At 43.0% G+C, this 20,334-nt stretch overlaps 1 protein-coding gene across 5 annotated transcripts in view; it reads left to right on the top strand.

The window, feature by feature from the left end:
* Positions 1-7,800: 7,800 nt before the first annotated feature.
* The window catches only part of LOC100644518 (homeobox protein homothorax), a 500,427-nt gene continuing 487,893 nt past the window's right edge, over positions 7,801-20,334 (top strand). For all 5 annotated transcript variants that reach the window (XM_048406104.1, XM_048406103.1, XM_048406105.1 and 2 more), the window contains exon 1: positions 7,801-9,998. In XM_048406104.1, the coding sequence (XP_048262061.1) occupies positions 9,984-9,998 (15 nt within the window). In that variant the 5' untranslated portion in view covers positions 7,801-9,983. The remainder of the gene's footprint in view (positions 9,999-20,334) is intronic.

The following is a 20,334-nucleotide window of genomic DNA, read 5'->3' as shown; positions in this document are numbered from 1 at the left end:
AAAAACGGGACAAAACAGGGAATCTGCAAGATGTTCACGAATCAGGAGGAAAAAGCTTGGTTGTTCGAAATATACGCACAAATGGTCAATGAATACAGGAAGATCGGCGGGAGGGAAAGAGAGGCAGAGCAAGCGACACGGTTTGCTCTGGTTCTTGCGCTCGAGGCTGCTTACGCCGAACCGTGTGGTCTGTGTTTACTAACAGACCTTTTTTCTCACGGACTTCAACGTGTCTCCCGGATGGTGAGACGCTCGCAAACCCACAAATTCTCGTCGTGCGCACTCGTTGAAAAACCATAAACACGATTACAAGCGAGTCGAGTGTGCCTCGAATGCGACTACTCTCACGAAAGAAAGAGAAGGTATGGCTGTAGTGTAGCGTTTAGAAAACAGAGAAAGCCACGGGAATTCGGTAATTTGAGAAACATAATCGGATCGGTGTCGCGTTTCGCGAGCCTGACGAACCACGCTGGTTCGAGTCCTCCTGGCCTCGTTGCAATCGGGGATCAGCTGTTTTTATCCATCCTCCTCTCGCCCGTTTTTTCGATGGTCCCTAGAGGGGGTTGGAAAATTGGCGCGACGACGACTCGCGTCGTTACCGTTCCCATCGGACAGCTGCTAATTAGGCATCTATGTAATTGGTGAAACGAGACGGGAAATCGGTACGATCGTGGTTCGTTGATCGAGTTGAAAGATCATCACGATCATTAATCATATTAAACCGAATAATGGTTAGAGAAAATTTATTTAGATTTTGGAAAGAGGTGCGTTTAACACTTTGGATAGATTACTTATTTTTAGTTCTAGCTTGCGGATATTTATACATTTATCGGAAATTTAAAGGTGCGAAAGTGTACACATCGCAAACATATAAAAATATCCAAAGTAATGTCGTAATAATATTTAATAAATGAAATAAATTTCTATTTGGATTTAATCTGTTTAATTGTCTTCATAAAAATATGAAATTGTATAAATATACAACTGTCAAATGAATATTCAATCATCATGAATATCGATAAAAAAATATTTTCAATTTTCGGAAACGAATATTTAATATTCCGAGAAGATTACTTATTGTACTCTTAGTTATTGATGGTCGGATAAAATATCTTTAATTCTTACAGTTAAAAAGGCATATATTATACTCCGAGTATAGAAATTATTTTATCTATTTATAGATATGCAGTGCCTACTTCTTATTGTAGTGTATTTCAATTTTAATTGCTTCAATGTTGTAACTTGTACTTGCTATTCAACGATTTAATGTATTCTATTATGTCTTCTTTTTTATTCTTACAAGAGACACGCCTTACTTCAGGTAATTGTTGCTTGTTACTAGTGTACGTATGAATAATTTATTCTTATTGTGCAATTTATCAATGGCACTAATTGTTGTTACCGTACTAGTTTCCTCAGTATAATTATTCATGTGATTTAATTCAATACAATACGATATTTATTACTAATTCAGTTCATAAAATTTATTCATAATTCAATAATTCGATTCGATGGAATATTTATAACATAGATCTGTGTATAAATGGTTCTTACAAGATAAATGAGTCTACACACGTCGAAATAAATAAATAAGATCTTTGACTTGTTTCCTCATCGGTTCGAAAGTAATCGAATCGTATTTTAATTTAATTTCTTCTTTGAGTGGAAAGTTTAAGCGCTGTAAATACGAAGCACGAGTCTATCCTTTCGTCAGTAAGATGAATTATAGAAACGTTGGGATGATTCCAATTTTCTTGAATCAAATATTGGACGCTTGCATTGAGTGCCAACATCAGAAATCACTATCAGATGGTCGCGTAAATATATTAAGACTATCCGAATGGAAAAGATAATTTTAGTTCCACGATTTGGAATATTAAATGGATAGATATAAAAAAGAAAATTTCCAGAAAATTGTAGTACCTTTCCGATAACGCTATTCGTCGATGTTGTAAAATTTTTCGTATCGTAAAAGGAATCATCTATATATACATTAGATATAACAACTGAATAATAGAATAGGAAGCCAAGATGCAAGCTGAACTTAATTCAAAAGTCAGCTGTCTGGTGCTAAAAGTCATAATTCGTTTTCTTGCACAAAACTCGAAATATCAAGAGGTGAAGTTTCGATTCACAATGGTTTTCTTCCAGTCGTTCAAAGTTCGTCTTATTCTTGCTCAACCAATTTGGCCGCGTTCCTTGTCCGTCGCAAATACGTTGAAGAAACCAAAAGAAAGCCCGGGAAGAGGCTAGCTTTTCCCCGTGGAGTCGAGTTTTGGCTCGTTGCCGGCGGATCGGGCGAGAATCGCCTTGGATCCGCGGTTTAACACCGCCCGTACGTATCCTCGGGCACGTGAAAACCCGGCTGATAGTTTACAAGGGCTACCGGTCCCGATAATCCACGCTAGACGCGACGAACCCATTTATTTCGATCGAGCTGAAAAATCATTTCATACTTGACTATAAAGTTTCATATACTATCAAAATCTTTGACTTAATTTATGTAGTATATATATTCGAACCTGCAAATTGTAAAATATAAAATTTCTATACATTCAGGCGACACATTGAATTTTCATTGGTCGTATCGTTGTAAATCTAGTTTTTCTGGCTTTTTTTACGTCTATTTCAAGTATAGCTTACGTTCCTCTAAATAACTGGTTTGCAGCAACAAGAAGGTAGCTCCGATATTTAAATTGTACTTATTGGGAGAGAAAGACAAGCATATGTTTCGTATTCAAAAGTGTAGAAGTTTATTATCACGAATATTAATTAACTACAAATTCATATCACGTTCGAAAGAGTCGTTTGATTTTGATTGATCTTTTACGTTGGTCGTTATTGGTTTACTCAAATTACTGGAAAGCGTCCGCGAACTTAGATCTCTTTCTCTCGAGTGCCTACTCACGAGAAATTCAACGTCTTCCAGTCAGATTCCACCAATATTTGTAATATACTGTATCCCAACCAAAGAGAAAAATGCAGAGGCTGAATAATTGATGAGGTTGAGCGATACGATACATCGTTGTGGAACCCATTACGAATCGGATCCTTAATTTCAACCATCAGACATAGTCTGGATTACTCGTTATTCGGTTACGAACTTTCTCGAGGAACGGCTCGTACCTGGATCGATCGATCGTTATGTAACCTCGAACGAAGCGAGCAACGCGCGCTTCATGGAAATAGAGTTATATTAAGATGGAAGGCATTTCCGAACGATACACCGGGTATAATACAGCAACGTAGCGTTCATACAATGGGTCTACGCGACCTAACTCGTCCACTGTCCCTGCGTAATTCTGCGAAACACCCCTACTGTCTCCTCTATTGTGCCTCCGGGCATAACAATGTCAATGTCTATACTGTTAAGCCGTCGACGAAACGTGTACTATGCGATGTACCCCAATTATTCCACTTCCGCAAAACATTTTCCTAACCCCGACTGTCGGCGATCCTCGCCTCCTGTAATTCCTTAATCCCTTAAACTGACCCTTTATCGACAAACTAAAATCCAACGTACCTCAAGGACAAGGTTTCGAAATGTGCATAGAAATGATGAATCATATTTTCTTTCCGAATGAATTTTTTGCTCTGTGTATGGATGTATTTTTTACATTTATTTAGAGGTAATGAGGCGTATTGAATTCTAAGCGACTATCTAAACTGTTATTTGATCGGTTCCAAGATTAAATTGCAGGTGTTTGATTGAACGTTGGAACTATATAAACAGTTATATAGGTGTGTAGTTAATTAGAGTTAAAGCGATATCACGAAAATAAATAAATATACCTACGTAATTACGTTTTCGTTTTAATATAACATTAATATTGGCAAAAGCGTAATAATTTCTAATAATCGCGCGAATAAAAAGCCTGATAACATCGACTTTGTGTTTCGTTTCAACGATTAAGGTTTGGTGCAAGTTTTATGAAAAATTATTTTACGTAACTTTCATTCGTTCCACGTCTCAATTTCATTGTATATTTTATCCTAGCGACGTTATAACGTTATAACGTACAATAAAATTACATATTTTATTATGGAAATTTTTATGAATAATTTGATAGACTATCGGACATGTCGAAGGTCGATTTTGGTAGTTTCCCAAAGAATATAAGCCTGGGCTTTCATGTTACGTAAGAATCGATCATCTTCGGGTATTACGCGCAGTTTAATGGCTCGTGGCTGTTTACTCCGCGAGGGGCCAAATCGCACGGGGGAGAATCCCTCGTTACTATCGACAAGCTCGGTTCCATCTCGCAGTGTGATTTATTGCGAAATAACAGGCTCGAAGTGTCCCGTGCCAGGTAAACCCCCGACAATGTCCGGAACACCTACGAATTAACCGGATAAATGGTGTTTCGACCGGCGAGAGATCCGCTCTCACAGTGATCGTGCGATTTTCATCGTCGCTGCGTGTGGCGTCGAAGGTCCGTGCTAGTTTCCTGCGCTTTCAGCTTTCATAACTGCTGAAAATATCGCGCGCCTCGAACATGTAGAATATTTTACAAATTCGATAGAACTCCAATGTTCGATAAAACTCGACGCTTCAATTCAGAAAATAGAAAGATAACAAAAAAGACGATGAAATTTTCAAGCGCATCACCGAATAACTTGGAGAAGCGTGTAACGATATCAATCGCAGAGTAGACGATCCCCGTAGAATAATCGACTGCGGCAGGTGAACTTCCGATTTTGTTCAGATGCGATTTGAAATATGAAACGTTTACGTCGCTTCGTGGCTCGTAAATATTTTTACTGCAACTGGAAGAAACCGACGTTACACATGGAGTAACGCGATGTTGGAGAAATTTAATAGCTGAAAATTTACAATACAAATGTTTAGTCGTGGCAAATAGGTTTATTATACCGGTGACTTTATAATAATTAGCGTTCGCGGATGTTTTCATAAAAAGCGTGGTACAAAGTATTACTTATTTATGCCCACTAAGGAATTAAGATTACTTAACGCTGTCTTTGAAGGCGGGCTTATAAATTGCGAGAACCGCCGCCCGCTCGTTGCCTCGCACCCTGGCTAAATGAATAGTCGTTCTCACTCCCGTGCATAAAACGTGTAATTATCCTATTTTCATCGAGACGCGTACTCGTTTAGATAATGAAGAATGCACGGTCTGATATTTCAGAATCAATTTAGTCATTCGATATTTATGGCACTTTCTTCTGGCCACTTCGTTTCATTCGTTTTGCATAAATTCACGCTAGCTTAAAAGGCGTAACCACGCACAGTCGTTTAATTCATTGCGTTCGCTCGAGACGCAGAAACATATCGCGTATATATTACACGCGGTAATTAATCGATCGCGAAACGTTGAATAACGGATGGAGAAAAATAGTAGAGAGGAACCGAAAAGTGGTGAACAGCTTTTGGTTAAAACGATAGACCAGTTTTTGCCCGCGAGCGTTGGTTTATTAATGCAACGGATGATCGTTCTTCGCTTCGTTAAAACGTAATCACGTTCAATTATCCGAACAAAGTGTCCGCCATTTCGGTCGGATAATCGAGGTCGCGCTGTAATTTGAATAAACCACCGCGCGAAAAATCCGCAGATGCGTATCGCTACTAAAACCAAACGTTAAACGAGCGGGTGCATTCATCGGCGACGAAAAATATTTCAATCTAGCGGGCGTTGCATATACGCTAGTATACGACTTTCTTTGTACGAGAAAGCTTCAAGGCGCGATGCTTTAAATTTTTAACCGGACGATTTAATCTTCGTGCGATCGGATATCGTCTTCTTAAAAAATCTCATGAATAATCACTTAAAAAAAGAAGGAAGAAGAAAAAAAGGAAAAGCAAAAGAAAGAATATAAGACGAAAGAAATCGAAGGAATAAGATAAAAAACAGAAATCCACGAGCATAGTCGAAGACGAAAAAAGGTGAACGGAAGAGGAGAAGCGCGCCCGATGTTCGGAGCCGAGGATTAAGCGCGAAAGCAACGACGTCTGGCCCATCCTTTAATCCGGCCGAATATTAACCAGATTCGCGGCTCTGGTCCTTTCATATTTCGCCGGTGACGGCATTCTTCGACCGACTGTTGAACGACTGTCTCCGATCGAACCAAGAAGAACGACCGACTGGACGAGGCTGACGAGGAGAAACCGAACGAACAGAAACGAAGAAAAAAGAAGCTACCTACTTGAAACGTAGAAAATAAATGGCGGAAAAAAAGTCTGACCAAAAACGAGAGACAGACCGAGAGGGGCGATACAGAGGAGAAGACGGAAGGAAACGGATACACGTCGATTCGCGATATTATGCAAACGCGAGGGGACACGCGTGTACGCGGCACTGTCGCGAACGCAACGGGGGCAGAACCGTAGGGGTCTGGGGGGTGGAAGTATGCGCGCGGGATGAGAGAGAGTCATAAAATCGAGCGAAGTGAACGCCAGGAGGGAGACACTGAGTGATGTCGGTGACAGCCGCCTCTCTGCCCTCCTCCGCCTCCGCCGCCTCCTGTCGCTATTACTCACCCAACGCCGAATACCATTCAAAGTTCGAAACCGCACGTTCGCGACCCAATTCCTGCGTGGAGTCAGCTGTTCGTTCGGTTCATTCAAAGCTCGATCGACCGCCGCCGCCGGCTGGCCGTCCAGCGACCAGACGCGTTGAATTAATAACCAGGGAATAATAAAAAGGAAAAAAACAGAGAAGAAAAGAGAGAAAAAAAGTAGCGAGAGAGAAAAAAAAGGAAAAGAAAAGAGAAAAAAGAAGAACGATAAAACGAAACGATGTTTAACGCGCGAAAGTCGAGGGCTTTCCAACCTCTCGCCCTACTGCAGCTCTAACACCCCTTCTGCCCGAGCAATGAAATATGGCATCGAGCCGAGAATGACAGCGTCGATACGCGCTGGTCGATTCTGTAAATTCGTCGAGTCTTCGAACGCGTTCCAACGGGTCCGTCCGACGGCCGGCATTTAGCCGAGCCTCGTTATTTGTCAGGATCATCGGCTGCGTTATTTAAGACGTCGAGCTAGCGTGACGAATTCCTTGCCAAGAGACGCGCTCCTATCTGCGCGGCTATTCTACTATTTCTGGCGCGATATACGCGCACCGGCTTCCTCGCCTTGGCAAAGTCGAACGAGAAATTTCGAGTGTTCCTCGACTGTCCGTTAGAACAATACGAAGAGCGCGCGTAAGTTGAGCGATGGCGTTAAGATTCGTAGGATTCGCCAGCAAGCGTTTAAAAGAAACTGCTTAGCTCGCCTTGACACTCTCGTTTACTGGTGGTAACGATAGGTTAGTCGTGGAATATATTCTTTATCACACACGATTGGATTCGTTCAACGTCAATGATACAGTCGCGATTCCTACAAACGAACGCAGGAACATACATAGAAGGCTATCACTTGTTCGTCGTTTCACGGACACGGGTAGGACGGTACGCTTGTTCCGTTGGCTTCGTACAATCTTCGTGCATCACATCGATCGCGTAACAAGATTCTACCGTGAACGGTAGAAACCTGGATACAGAGCGGAGAGCGTGATAGAGGCGTCTAGTTTAACCGATACAGGCTTTCCTCTGTGCGAGAAGGTAAAAGCGAAACAACGCATTCTCGTGTACGACAGCGTCGTCCTCGTCCTCGTGTTCGTCGGCCTCTCGTCTCGCTCGCCGTCGTCGTCATCCGTCGGCGGTCTCGTTGGTAGTGGTGTAGCGATGGCGGAGAATCCTGTGGTTCACAGTCTCGCCGGCGCGGCGCTACTTTCGTTGGTCGGTGGTAGGGAGATGGGTGGGACCAGAGGACGCATTGGCCGCGTTCGATGGGCGTGACTGCGTGCCTCCCACTCCTTCGTGTAGCACGGCGCTGATTGACAGTTAGCGAACGACTGCGGACGGCGCAGGATCTAAAACCGCGCTAGGCGCTGCTCTCCACGCTCGCTCGCTCGTTCTGCTCTTCTCTTACCCGTGGATCTACCCGGTGCTTTTTCGTGGGGGAAGAACTCGAAACACGCATATTCCCGTGGCTGCCTTTGCCTGCCGGCCCGCGCGCAACATATACACCAACCTTCCACCTTCTGTCCGCCGGAGTTACGAGTGGCACACGCAGTAGTAGTTACGGTAAGGGAGGTGGGTCGGACGCCGTCTCGCGGACAGCTCTCTCGCGCGTCACCTCTTCTCTCACTCCTCTGCGTGACCGGTTCGTTCGTTCAGTAATCGCCGCGAGGAGGAACGCGCTTCTTCTTCCGCCGCGAACTCTCCGTCGACGACGTGTATTCCGCACCGTTTCTCCACCTTGTCGCGTGGAGAATATTGCCGCTGGTACGAACCGCGAATCGCTCGGTGTGTCTATTCGTTTATCATCGTAAAACAACGGGCAACCACAGATATGTAATTTTGCGCGCGGTAACGCAATATTCGCAAACAAAGAGAGAGAGATACATCGTTGCAACGCCGATACCGCCGCACCACCGACGCTCGACCTTTCGTTCGTGTCGCGCGAATACGCGACGACGAACGAACTCGACTACCACGAATCATCCTATTTAACCACAGTGGACTGTTGTTTGTCGCGCTTGTGCGACCTATGCACGGGAACCTTTCTGCTTGACCAACTCAACGACAGCCCGTCGTCATCGTCCGATAGAATTATCGCGAAAGTAATATTATCCGCATATCGGGCAGATATCTTGGTTTCTTTGTTTCGTGCACAAGTTTTGAAGCAACAGTGTGACGCGCGCGCGATCGACGGCCACGCGAGTTAAGCCGTCCGCCCGTGTGCTCCGCTCGATTTCCCTGTCTCCTTTCGTTGGAACGAAACCCCAACGACAGCCTTGATTTCGCGCCAATACTCCAACGACTACATCGTAACGAAGGATGTAAACGTGTTCCGGCAGTGACGTATGTAAATCTCTCCGGTGTTTATCCGTGCCGTTTTATCTGTGAAAACAACAATAATAATCAGTGCAGCCGAGAATTGCTCTCCGACGGTCGACGTGATAAACCGTGTGTCGATTCTGAGCAGACAGCAGCGACGCAGCAGCAACAGCGATAATATCCGTGACAACTAGAGATCGAGTGATACGTCGTGGTGATACAAATCAGTTTTCGGTAGAAACGTGATCGTGAATCTTGTCCGTCGGGAAACAGAAATAATCTGTTGTTTCGTGTCGTATATCGGTGAAGTTCGATTTATCCGTCTTTGATATTAACGACCAAGAGAAACTTATTTCAAACTATCGTCGAATATCCGCAAGCTTAACATAAATAATAGCGTCGAACAGAGAACCTATGAAAGACCACGTGTTGGAAAAAGCGAACAACTCGAGCGTATAATGTGGCGAAACTGACGCTACGGAGAGACACGCTCCGTGGGTGCTTGTTTTGGTCTGTGAATATCAACGGAACATCCGGCGGTGTGACCGCGACGATGAGGAAGCACGTGTGTCCGGCCGTAGCCGTAGTCCTGCTGCAGCGTTCAATCGCGCGTGCTGAGCTCTGCTGACGCTCGCCCCGATTTCTCGTCGTCACACAGAGTATCTCGTGTCGCCGGTTGACTCGGATCCGGGGATCGTCGAGGACCGACGGAGCCAACAGCACGCGTTAATAGTGGTTAAAGTGCAGAAGAACAGTCTCCAAGTGCTGTGGGCCCGTTTTATTGCGAACCGTCGGCCGTGCTCCATCGTTAGACAATACTGTGATTCACCATCGTGACATAACAAAGCTGAGAAATAGAAATTTGGAAGCCGATAGCGAATTACTCGAGAACGGACGTTTGCCCTGGCGACGCTGTAGCGTCGTTCTCTCTTGGTTGTTCTGTTCATTCGACGAAGGCAATAATCCGCGAGTCCTCTGAGTGTGACGAACGGGAAACGGGCAAACCGATCGCCCCGATAAGGCGAATCGAAAAGTGGGGAAACCAGTGTGTGTGAAGTGTTCGAGGTTACTTGCTTATACTGTGGGAAAATACAGCCGCTACGGTGGCTCAGCACGCAGAGTTCCCCGGCGCGGCCAGGGCGTTCATGGCGCAGCCAAGGGTACGTCGATTTATCGATGATTTTACTATGTTCAAATCACGTGTATTTCCCTACCCGATTAAAACTCGATGAAAAACTTAGGTGCGTGGTTAGGAATAAAAAGAGCTCGAAAGTGAACCGCGGCACGCGTTTCGTGGATAATTTTTGCCTTGCGTAATGTGATTTATAGTTCCGTACGATTCCAGGTGTTCGCTATGTAGGTATCTAAATAATAGCCGCAACACGCATGAACTTGAAAATCGGTGGCCGTCAATAGGTGCGCGGCTACGACCTTACCCTGGCGATCGACCGAAGATTTCGACGCTCAAGCAACTATAAATCTTTCGTATAGCGTAGCGTCCAGATAGATTTACCTTGTGACGTAACCGTTTGGCCATAGGATATTCGTTTGTAAGAGACGTGACACTGTAAGTTTCGAGGTGCACTCGCAAAATCCCGTGAAAGTGGTCCATAGATCGGGTTAAAACGAGTTCGAAACCGGCAACAGGACGCTTGCCGTTTTGGACGCGTCGTATCGTACGCGTTGATACGCTGTCCAGACGATTCCTGCGCTACTCGAACAGGTCTCGATAGGACTTTGTTGTTTAACTGGGGCTTCGGTGTAATCGAGCAACTTCGAAGTTCGAGGCTCAGTGGGTTCATGTAGGCAAATTCGTGGTAGGTAGCAGCACTCGAAGGGCGTCTCAAGGGATCGATTCATAAGCGTGTAATTTTATTCCTGACTCTTTCGACGTATATCTCCGTTGTAGTAGCGAAATCGACAAAATTTCTTGAATATCGCTGACGGAGTAGAAAATCGTAATTGCTTAGAAATTGGTAACACTCACGAGACAAACAGTATATTTAGGAGAAACTAGGAAAATCTGTCATTTGTCGAGCAAAACGGGTCGCGTGCAAGTGTAGTGTCGTCGATCCGGAATCCGTGTTCAAGTGGTCCGTTCCGGAGAAACTCTCTCGAGGTAGACAACCCGAAATTATCATTTTACGTGAATATCGTGCACGACTGGATTGACATGCCATCGAGATGCACGAATCGATATGTGAGAGCGTCTGTTGGACGCCCGCGGATAGCCGCCGTTCGAGGAATTGATTACGATTCTTGTCGTCGACTGGAATTTTGTTCACGCGACGATCATTCCGGCCCATTGCTCGCTGTGGATCGTATTCCCCTTGATTTTCATTTGGCGGCAGTCTCGAAACTCTGGCTGGCGCTGGTCTTCACTGTCCGTCGGACGTGAAACTGCGTCCACTCTGCCAGATGTCCCCTCTTTTTATACCTCGACTTTTATGTCTCCCTATGGGAAACCTCTCGAACCTTTCCAACAAACGTAGGAATTTCCTTCGCTATAGAACCGTATTTTTAGGGAAAATCAGTGAAAGCCATAGGATTTTTGGAGTAAAATTTCGACCGTGACTTACGAGAGATTTCTTCTATCATGAGAACTTGTTTTTAGTGAAAATTAGTGGAAATAATTAGTGGAATTTTCGCGACAAAGTTTTAACCAATCTGATAGAACCTTCCATCGTTGTGACGTTTTATTTTTAAGAGAAACTAATGGAGATAATCGGTAGAATTTTTCCTGCGAGATTTAAAGCTATATGATGGAACTTTGCTTGATAGCGAAATTTTATTTTGAGCGGAAATTAGAGAAAATAACCTGGAGAATTTTTGAGCTAAAGTTTAAAGTACCGTTCCGTGGCCTATAATTGGTAGAAATTTCTTTCATCGTGAAATCTTATTTTTAGTGAGAATACCGGAAAATAACCAGTAGGATACCTGGAGAAAAATCTGAACCGTGGTTTAATCTAGTCCATAAATTCCCATTTGTTGAAATTAATATTCCAAGATAATAGTACAGTTTTAAGAACTCTTTGGAAGAAAGACATCCAAGTTCGTCTGCGAGTATTTCATTAACGTTCCATTCATGCAGCGCTTAACGCACGAAAATGGCTATCGTTAAGAAAGAAAAGGTTTCCTTTAGAACGATAGCACCAGATGTCGAGATAAAATTTATCAACGGGTACGTCTAGTCGATCATCGTGTCATGATTTCGTCTAGCATAATGTTACTACTCTTGTAAAGGGTTAATCGGTCAGATTTTCTCTGACGTTTCTCAAATTCCAGCGACGATTACGGTTTTATCGGACACGGCCAAGTGAAAACGGTATCGGTGTCGATAAAGAGCTTTACGAGATCGTCGATAAGCGACGATTGCTCGCGTGCCGGTCGATTTTCAAGTGACGGAACTTACCTCTCGTTTAGATTCTACTACCGTCGGTCTCCTCTTCCCTGTCAGTATCGTATCTCGACAAAGTGCTTCTGTCGATTTTCCATGTGTCCAATCAGTAGACGTTGCTTATCTAACTAAATATTTCCTTTTTAACGCTATCGCCCCATAATTTCACCCTTTTTTGCGCAAAATTGCTTCGTACGAAATATCGTCTTACGTGAAAGTGGTTCAGAAATCGGACGTTTGCGAGAAATTCGACACGTTTCGAATATTTGAAACGGCGATCGATATTTACTGTCTAATATTCGTGTGACTCGTTTTGTGAATGCCAGGGTTCTTCGAAAAGTGAATTTTAATGAAAAATTTGTGTCACGTTTTGATAATGGATCATAGTTTGAACAGTGGCGTTTGGAAAAAGCGGCAGTGAGTCGTCTCGAATGCATAATTCGAAATTCGACATCGGACACAGCCGGTTGTGTCGGAGCAATCTCGTGAACGAGGAGACGAATGAATTTTCATGTATACGCGAGCAAGATGAGGTTAGTTTCCGTAAAGTACGAGCGAACGATTTGTTAATATTGCAAATAGTACCTTGAGGCGTTTCGATTAGACGTACATTATTCAGAAATATTATTTGAGCAAAAGTATGTTTGATGTGTTCCGGTCTGAATTATGTATCCAGCATTCTAATATATTAATTCGATAGAAAACTTCACCTAGAAGGCACACCGATATTCCAAGTACTAGTAGAAGGAACGTTCTTTATTAATCCCTCTGACGTATTCGTGTTTCATAAACCTTTCATAACCCGTAATATGATCACAGCTTAGAACATTTAGTAAAAATTCAAGTCGATTCGAGTCAAAATTCAATTCGACATTTGTATTACTGTATTCGTCTTTCGTTGCAAACACTGTTAAAAGGAAATATATATTTTCGACTTGCCCGCCGCCATCTTGGTCATCACTGACCGGCTCCACTAACTTTAATTAAGCCGTACACACCACGTTGCCACTTATATCCGTCAAACCGCGACCCTGATCGATACCAGAAAAAAACTACCCTAGCATCGAGTGTACACGAGAGAGTACACTCTAGCTCAAACATCATTGCAACTCTGTTACGCAATCTGTTTGTCTTTCGAATCGCGAAAAATGATCCACTTCGAACTAGCGATCGAAACGTTCGATGAAATCTCTTCTTCCATCAGCCATCGACTTTTGCTACAAAACCGACGACCCAAATATCTTTGAAATTCGAAAAAATGTCAACAGAAAATGCTAAAAGATGATTCGAATTCACGGTATCCGAATGTCTAATCAGATGTTTTACGTATTGTTAAAGTACAATTGTAACGGTTAAACTAACTTTGCCATCGAGAAGAACGCAAGAAACGATAAAAATCGCGATGGTGATGTCGACACGGAGGACGGAAGCAGAAGGGGAGACTTCTGTGCGTTTAATTGCGAGTCGGGCGAGCGTGGAAATAATGAGAGCCGCGGATTGGCTGGTTGTACGAAATAACACGGTGCATCGACGCGGCGTCTCAATCGCTTCTCTTATGGCTGTGCACGTTTTACCGCTCAATTTTCCTTCACTGCTCCTTGCTCGAAATTGCCAAGATACCAAGATGCGTGCATGCACAGGTTTCGCGTGCGAATCGCTCTTTTCGTCCCAACGCCGAGCTCCGAATACCGCGTAAACGCAATTCGTGCGTTGCATCCGGGTCTATCGAGCTTATCCTGTCATATTCAACCGGTTCGTCGGTAATTTTATTGCGCATGCTTCCTTAAGTCGTGGCAGCGACGCTATTGCCGTGATTAATGCGCACGAGACTTATGATGTTCCGACGAAATGAATTCTCTTTTTCTTTTTTCCTTTTTTTCCTTCTCTTTCTCTTTCCCCTTCTGGTTGTTACTGGAAAAAATCGCCAGCTAGAGGGGAATTTCGAAAGCGTTTCGTCGATATGTTCGTGAATTTCGTGTTTTGGCGAATCGTTGCGCGCCGGTGTGCCGAGCGTTTTCGGGATTAAAAATTCCAAGGTTCGGTGAATAGCTGCGACGAGCGCGGATTTTTGTCCACGCGGTGGCGAACGAACCGTGATTATGTATTTATGGGTATCCATCAATCACTTTCGCTCTCCCGATCGCCGCGGATATCGGCCTTTAGCCTGTGGATTAAAGTCGTATCGATTTCTCGCGCGTTCCATTCGCTGCCCTCGACGAGGCGATATTTTTTTGTCCTCCTTTTTTCTTTTTTCGCCAGGTTTCTGTAGGTTTTTCGACGGACCCCCTTCTGGTAACGGTATACGGGTCGGAGGAAAACGTTTGGCTGTTGAAAAAGAAAGTTATCGAGGGATTTCTGTCGCCTGACTGGTTATTTCGGAGTGAAATTTAGTGGGGGTCTCTAAATATCGTCTGCTTCCATGTGTCTTGCTTGGATGCCAGAAAATATTCCAGCAGATGTATACACCGTCCTGTCGTTTGTTTTCACCGTCGAAAAAGTATTCAGGTCGCGGGAAAATTAAGAATATTGCGTTCGGTAGCATGTTCGGTTCTAAACATCAACGGGCGTCAGCTTGAATAATGCCCCTTCCTTGGAATTATACCTGTACGTACTTGTAATTCTAACTCAGTTCTTGCTTCATTCTCAATTTCAGTTCTGTACTGATATATGTCAAAATTTCTTAATCGTAGGTACTGATTACTTTCGAGTAATCAGCCATTTTTTTTTTTTTTTTCATTATGCTACAATCTTCATTGCGAGACAGATATACTTCATTGCTATCTCAAAGCGGGACGAAATTACTCCACTTTTATTCTGCAATCTTTTCATTGCAGACGGTATTCTTGAAATTCGAAGCGTTTATAATTTATAGAATATTTAAGCCAGTCTGAAATACGCATATAAAAATTTAGATATTTTGCTTAATTGTCCAAACGGTACCGTCGGAGAAAGCGCATCATACATTTTTTTTTTTTTACCAATAATTATTCAATTCTTAAGAACGTATCTGTATGTATTCCGCAGAGGAAAAAACAATGTCTCGTGATAGTCGTCTCCACGACAAAGACAAAAAACTCGATTAATCGATTTCCAATTTACCGTACTCTTTCGCGCTTCCAATTATTTCGAGCATCTTCGTAAGACGTTTTAATCTAAGTCCCAGTTTCGTCCAGCAGGGTCGTAGTGGTGGTATCGCCGAATCTTGGAGCGATTCGAGGGCTAAAATCGACGAGCTCGTCGAAAAAGAGCGGACGATAAAGCGGACGATGCACGATGCGCCCTTAAGATAGGCGAGGCACATGGCGTTGTCCCGATGCGTGCTTGTACGTCGCAATGTTTTCCAAATGTCGACATCAATCAGAAAGTAACGAACAGTCGCCGGGCCCTTTCTCTCTCTTTCTTTCTCCTCGCCTCCCTCCTCTCCTCACGACTTCTTTCTCCGTCCTGGAATCTCAGCCATGTTTCTGCGAGCCAAGCGTACTCGATAACCGCGTCCTTTAGGCTCTATTCACAACTGGTTTCTGGCCCCGTATAAATTTCTCCGAGAGCGTGGCGCGATTAATAATCGATTTACTTGTGGAACGTGGCCCGAGCCGCTATCGATCCGAGCAAATTGCCCGAACGATCGCGCTCTGAAATCTGACGTTTCGCCATGCGTTGCAAAGTTAGGCTACGTCGCGAATGTCCACAACTTACAAACCTCTCGATTTTTAAGATTTCTTATAATAATCCTGTTGTGCGTGAAAGTATTAGATTTAACTATCAAGAGTTTTGAAAATCGTACGTTTAATGGTTGTTTTTATTCCGTTTTTTCTGTCACGTGGGTTTTTTTTTTATATTTCTTCGTGCGATTAGAAGACGAATCGAATTTAAATTGGATTGATGGAAGTAAAAGTGTTGGAAAACCTCACTCATCGGCCATGATTCGATTAATTCACCGCGCCATCATCGTCGCGAACTACAGCCACTTCTCCAAGGCGTTCGAATATCTATTTTACATTACGTTTCATCGCATTAGCGTCGGCCAGAAGTTTATACAAGCATTGCAACTAAGCCTGTAAGCTCATGTCGTGTCGACGACCCGCAGGGTAGCCTGCACGTTAATATAGGACACCAGCACACCATACGACCACCTTTCGAAATATTTCCGTCCAACGGAACCCGTTTTTATCTTTTTTCAATTCTGACTAAACTTCAGCAACGTGCAACTATTTTTGCTCGCACAAACTTTTCTTTCTTGCATTTTCACATTATCAACAATTTCATAGCGCATACATAATGGTTACTGATAATGGTTATTGATATTGTAACAGTATGTATAATACTCTAATTCATTATTTATATGAAAACGTATTTATGGGAATAGTAACTATCTTCTACGAATACACCCTCACTTCTAACGTAACTGTTCATTTAAACAAATTATTTTTTCTTATTATTATCAAGCCTCTTTATCGCACACAAACTCGAAAGCACAACATTTGCGTGAACAGAAATATTTAAATAATTGAATGGACTTAACAGCGAGTACACTGAGAAAAGCTTGGAGCGTTACGTTATTATCCAGAGTTCTCAAAATCCCTCCGCTTACTGGTGATGAAAATTTTTTCACGGCCATACGAGATTAATAGCCAAGTGGGAATGGCTTCGATATTTCTTGCCGGCGCGTTTATGCCATTTTGAAATTGATTTCGACGTGAAGGATATGAAACCATACAGAGAGGAGGGCGAGGGAAGTAAGAGGGAGAAGGACCGCGATCGGGTTATTGGTGTTTACCTCGTCGGTTCGAAAAATTCGCCGGCGGCTGCTCGTCGATCACCGGCTAATTTTCTGGGTCCTCTGGCTGGGTGATCCGCCATTCCCGATGGATTTTCGTCGATTTATATTTCCGGTCGTGTCTATAATCGCGAGCAGCCGCGCGCGCGCGTTCACTGTATTGATCGTGAAAGAGAGGGTGCACACGCGTCTTCCGCGTCGTGCCCCTGCTCGCCCCCTTACTTCGTCCCCGGTGATTTATACCGTGGCGTTTAAGCACACTCGCCTTGACCTATCCGCTTGCAAATGAGCCACGTTTCTCGGACCACGGTGAATCCTCGAACCGGTCGATCCGATCGATCGGTTCCGTATGCCTCGAATCGACCATTCTAATGTGAATTCCATACTCGATGTGTTTGCGAGTCGAAACCAGTCGATTTTCGCAATTCCTTATGTATCGGCTTATGTATCTGCTTCCATTCTATAAAATAAATAAATATATTTCAGTATCTACTTTCAAATTTATCATCTATCTTTTTACATGTCAATATTTGTTGGTTTCTCGTATTTATAAATTTCGATCAAATTTAATAACGTTACACGTACGATATAACGGTGTATGATGTTTTTAGGTGTACACGATGTTTTCTTCCTAAATTCCAATGGTGAAATCCTGTCTGATGATTCTTGAATGTAAGAGGGATCGTTTCTTCCGAATTTCTTAGGAATTTCAAGTACCTACAAAGGAGAAAATTTTTACGTTTTGTCATCTTTGTCGAATTTTTAACGACACATAGACTATATTAACGTTATTCATTGGCGTACGTGATATTCTTTTGATAGATTCTTGCGGTGAAATCGTCTCTACGTTTCCGATCCAAGGATTCTTATTTTTTAGAATTTCTCGGGAATCTAACATATTCGAGTATCTCTTCATGCTTCTAAACGTTTCATCGAGTTTCCTAATATGTAATGCGTATGATATGTTAGTGTATGCTGTTTTGCGTTCCCAATGTTCTCCTGTCTATCAAGGACTAATGATAGAAGCTTCTTTGATGTATTTCTTCGATCATACTTTTAGATATTTTAGTAATATCTACTTACTATAACATGTGTTTATAGAGATTCTACCGTTTAGATATAGATACGCGATAGTCATCTATGTACTAGGAAAATTACGTCACCCTCGAAAGACGTTTTGATCCGGGAAACAAAGAAATATGCAAATGCCTGTCCTCAATCAACGCTGTCGCAATGCAAACGTAGTGCACTAATAACGAGCATCGGGCAGCCTTTACCTATTTGCAATAACTTGTCTTATTTTCTTATTTTTCTACCTCTCTTATCGAGTATCGTTAAAATTTCCCGCTATGCGCATTTGTCGAATCGAGCGCGGCTCAGAAAAGTAAGCTCTTCAATCGCGTTATGAATATTTCATCGCGGCTGCAGCTGCGCACCGTGGAAATTCATGCCAAATAATTCGCCTCCAGGCATTCAGCGTCGTTTTACATCGGCGGAATTACCGCGCGAAAACATTTCTACGTTAACGCCAGATAAACTTCTGCATCTCGAGTCGCGAATCGACTCGTAGCGTTTTTTTCTTTCACGCTAACAATCGCCAACCAAGAAATTATCGTTTCAATTTTATTACAAAAAAATAAAGAAACAAGCGTTGATCATAACAGCGGGTAATTTAGCTAAAAAGTTGTACTATCTTTCAAGTTCTTCGTAGGAAATAAAATCGTGGAACCTGGTATTGCTTTGCTCCATTGCGACCAAGGCTTGAAGTTACCGCGTCCTCCGTTGCTCTCTCTCCCGTTTAAGATATTCTACACGATCGACTAGTGATATCTTCATAGCTTTGCTCTCCATGCTGAATTATTAGACGTTAGTCGTTTTTTCTTTATCCTTTTCTGACGATCGAATTCATTTTCCTTTGCAGCTTGCCGTATTTCATGAATTTCGGCGAGAATGGAAAGCTACGTGTAGATCAATTTAGATTCATTTTCCTCATATTTTATGTAGTTTCTTTTATGAAACGGGATTCTTGGTGCTGCTAACAAAGTCCTCGTAACATTCTACGATCAACGACGTAGTAATTATGCATATCTTTAACTGCGATTAAAAAATCCAACTTCGAAGATGGATAAATCATGCATCTATGACATAGTATGCGTAGGAATTCTTCTTACGAATGGAAATATCAAAGTATTATACGTATCACTCTGTTCCTCTTATATCAAAAATGAACTTAAGGAAACGATCAAAGAACTAAGGAAATATCGTTTCGAGTTTACTCCACTTGATCGCAAACCGGACGACTGGCGTTGTTTTTACGATAATGCGGTGAAATCAGATAGCTCGTTCCATCCTGCACGAAATATTTTGTACTCCAGTCTGTAATACATTCGACCGATAGTACTAGTCAAATTGAAAGTGCACGAAATAGAACTTTTTCAACGTTTCCGTGTCATTTTTGCTAACGCTTGCGATCAAAGATTCGCGATTTACCGTGTAAACCATATTCCTTTCGAAATCACGATAGCTGAAGAACAACCGTCGTTCATCCCCTCTTTCATTTTCTCTTTAACCTTCCTTCTCTCTTCTTTTCCATCTTCTTCTTTCCTTTCTTCCTTTATTTCGTCGTTTTTCTTTCCGTCACGAAATTACCAGCTCTCAAACTTGACGGTCGAGCCACGTAATTAGCGATAATAATCGCCTTGCTTTCGTTTCCGCGATATCGTGACAAGGTACATGCCGCGACGAGTCAAGAAAAATCATTGGCTTCCTTGTTCCTGATCGTTCCACGATCGAGATATCTTCGATACAAACTCGAGGAAACTTGCTGGCCGACGTTTCGCTGTCTCGTCCGTTTCACGTTCGTTTCTCGTACAAGCTCGTTTGCCGATATTCAGAAACTTCTTCGATTTTTTGCGCTCGAAGAGCACGTCATTTACTGGCAAGTTAAGTAATTCCCTCGCACGATTCTCCATTTAACGTTCAACGCTGATCTTCCCCGTAATCGACTCCGACTTCTGGAAGCTCCATTATGTTTCAGCGGCCAGGTTTCTAAATTCCCTTTGATTTATTTGATCGTTAATTTATTTTAGCGAACGGAATCTTTAATTCATGCTAACTTCCCGATCTCGCCACGTCTTAATTTTCTCCGCGAATTCCTCTCAAAATACGATTCCAGCGAAGCGTCTTCCACTCGATCAAATTTCAACGATTCCGCACACGCCACGTACCACGCACGCTTACGAAATTCATATTTCACGCGCGTCGCTATCGTCCAAAGGTTCGCTCCACTCATTCCACTTGCACCTCGAATTGCTTGATCGTG

The sequence above is a fragment of the Bombus terrestris genome, chromosome 5 (assembly GCF_910591885.1).
Source record: "Bombus terrestris chromosome 5, iyBomTerr1.2, whole genome shotgun sequence".
In the NCBI taxonomy this organism is placed as follows: domain Eukaryota; kingdom Metazoa; phylum Arthropoda; class Insecta; order Hymenoptera; family Apidae; genus Bombus; species Bombus terrestris.
This window is presented reverse-complemented; position numbering and strand designations above follow the sequence as displayed.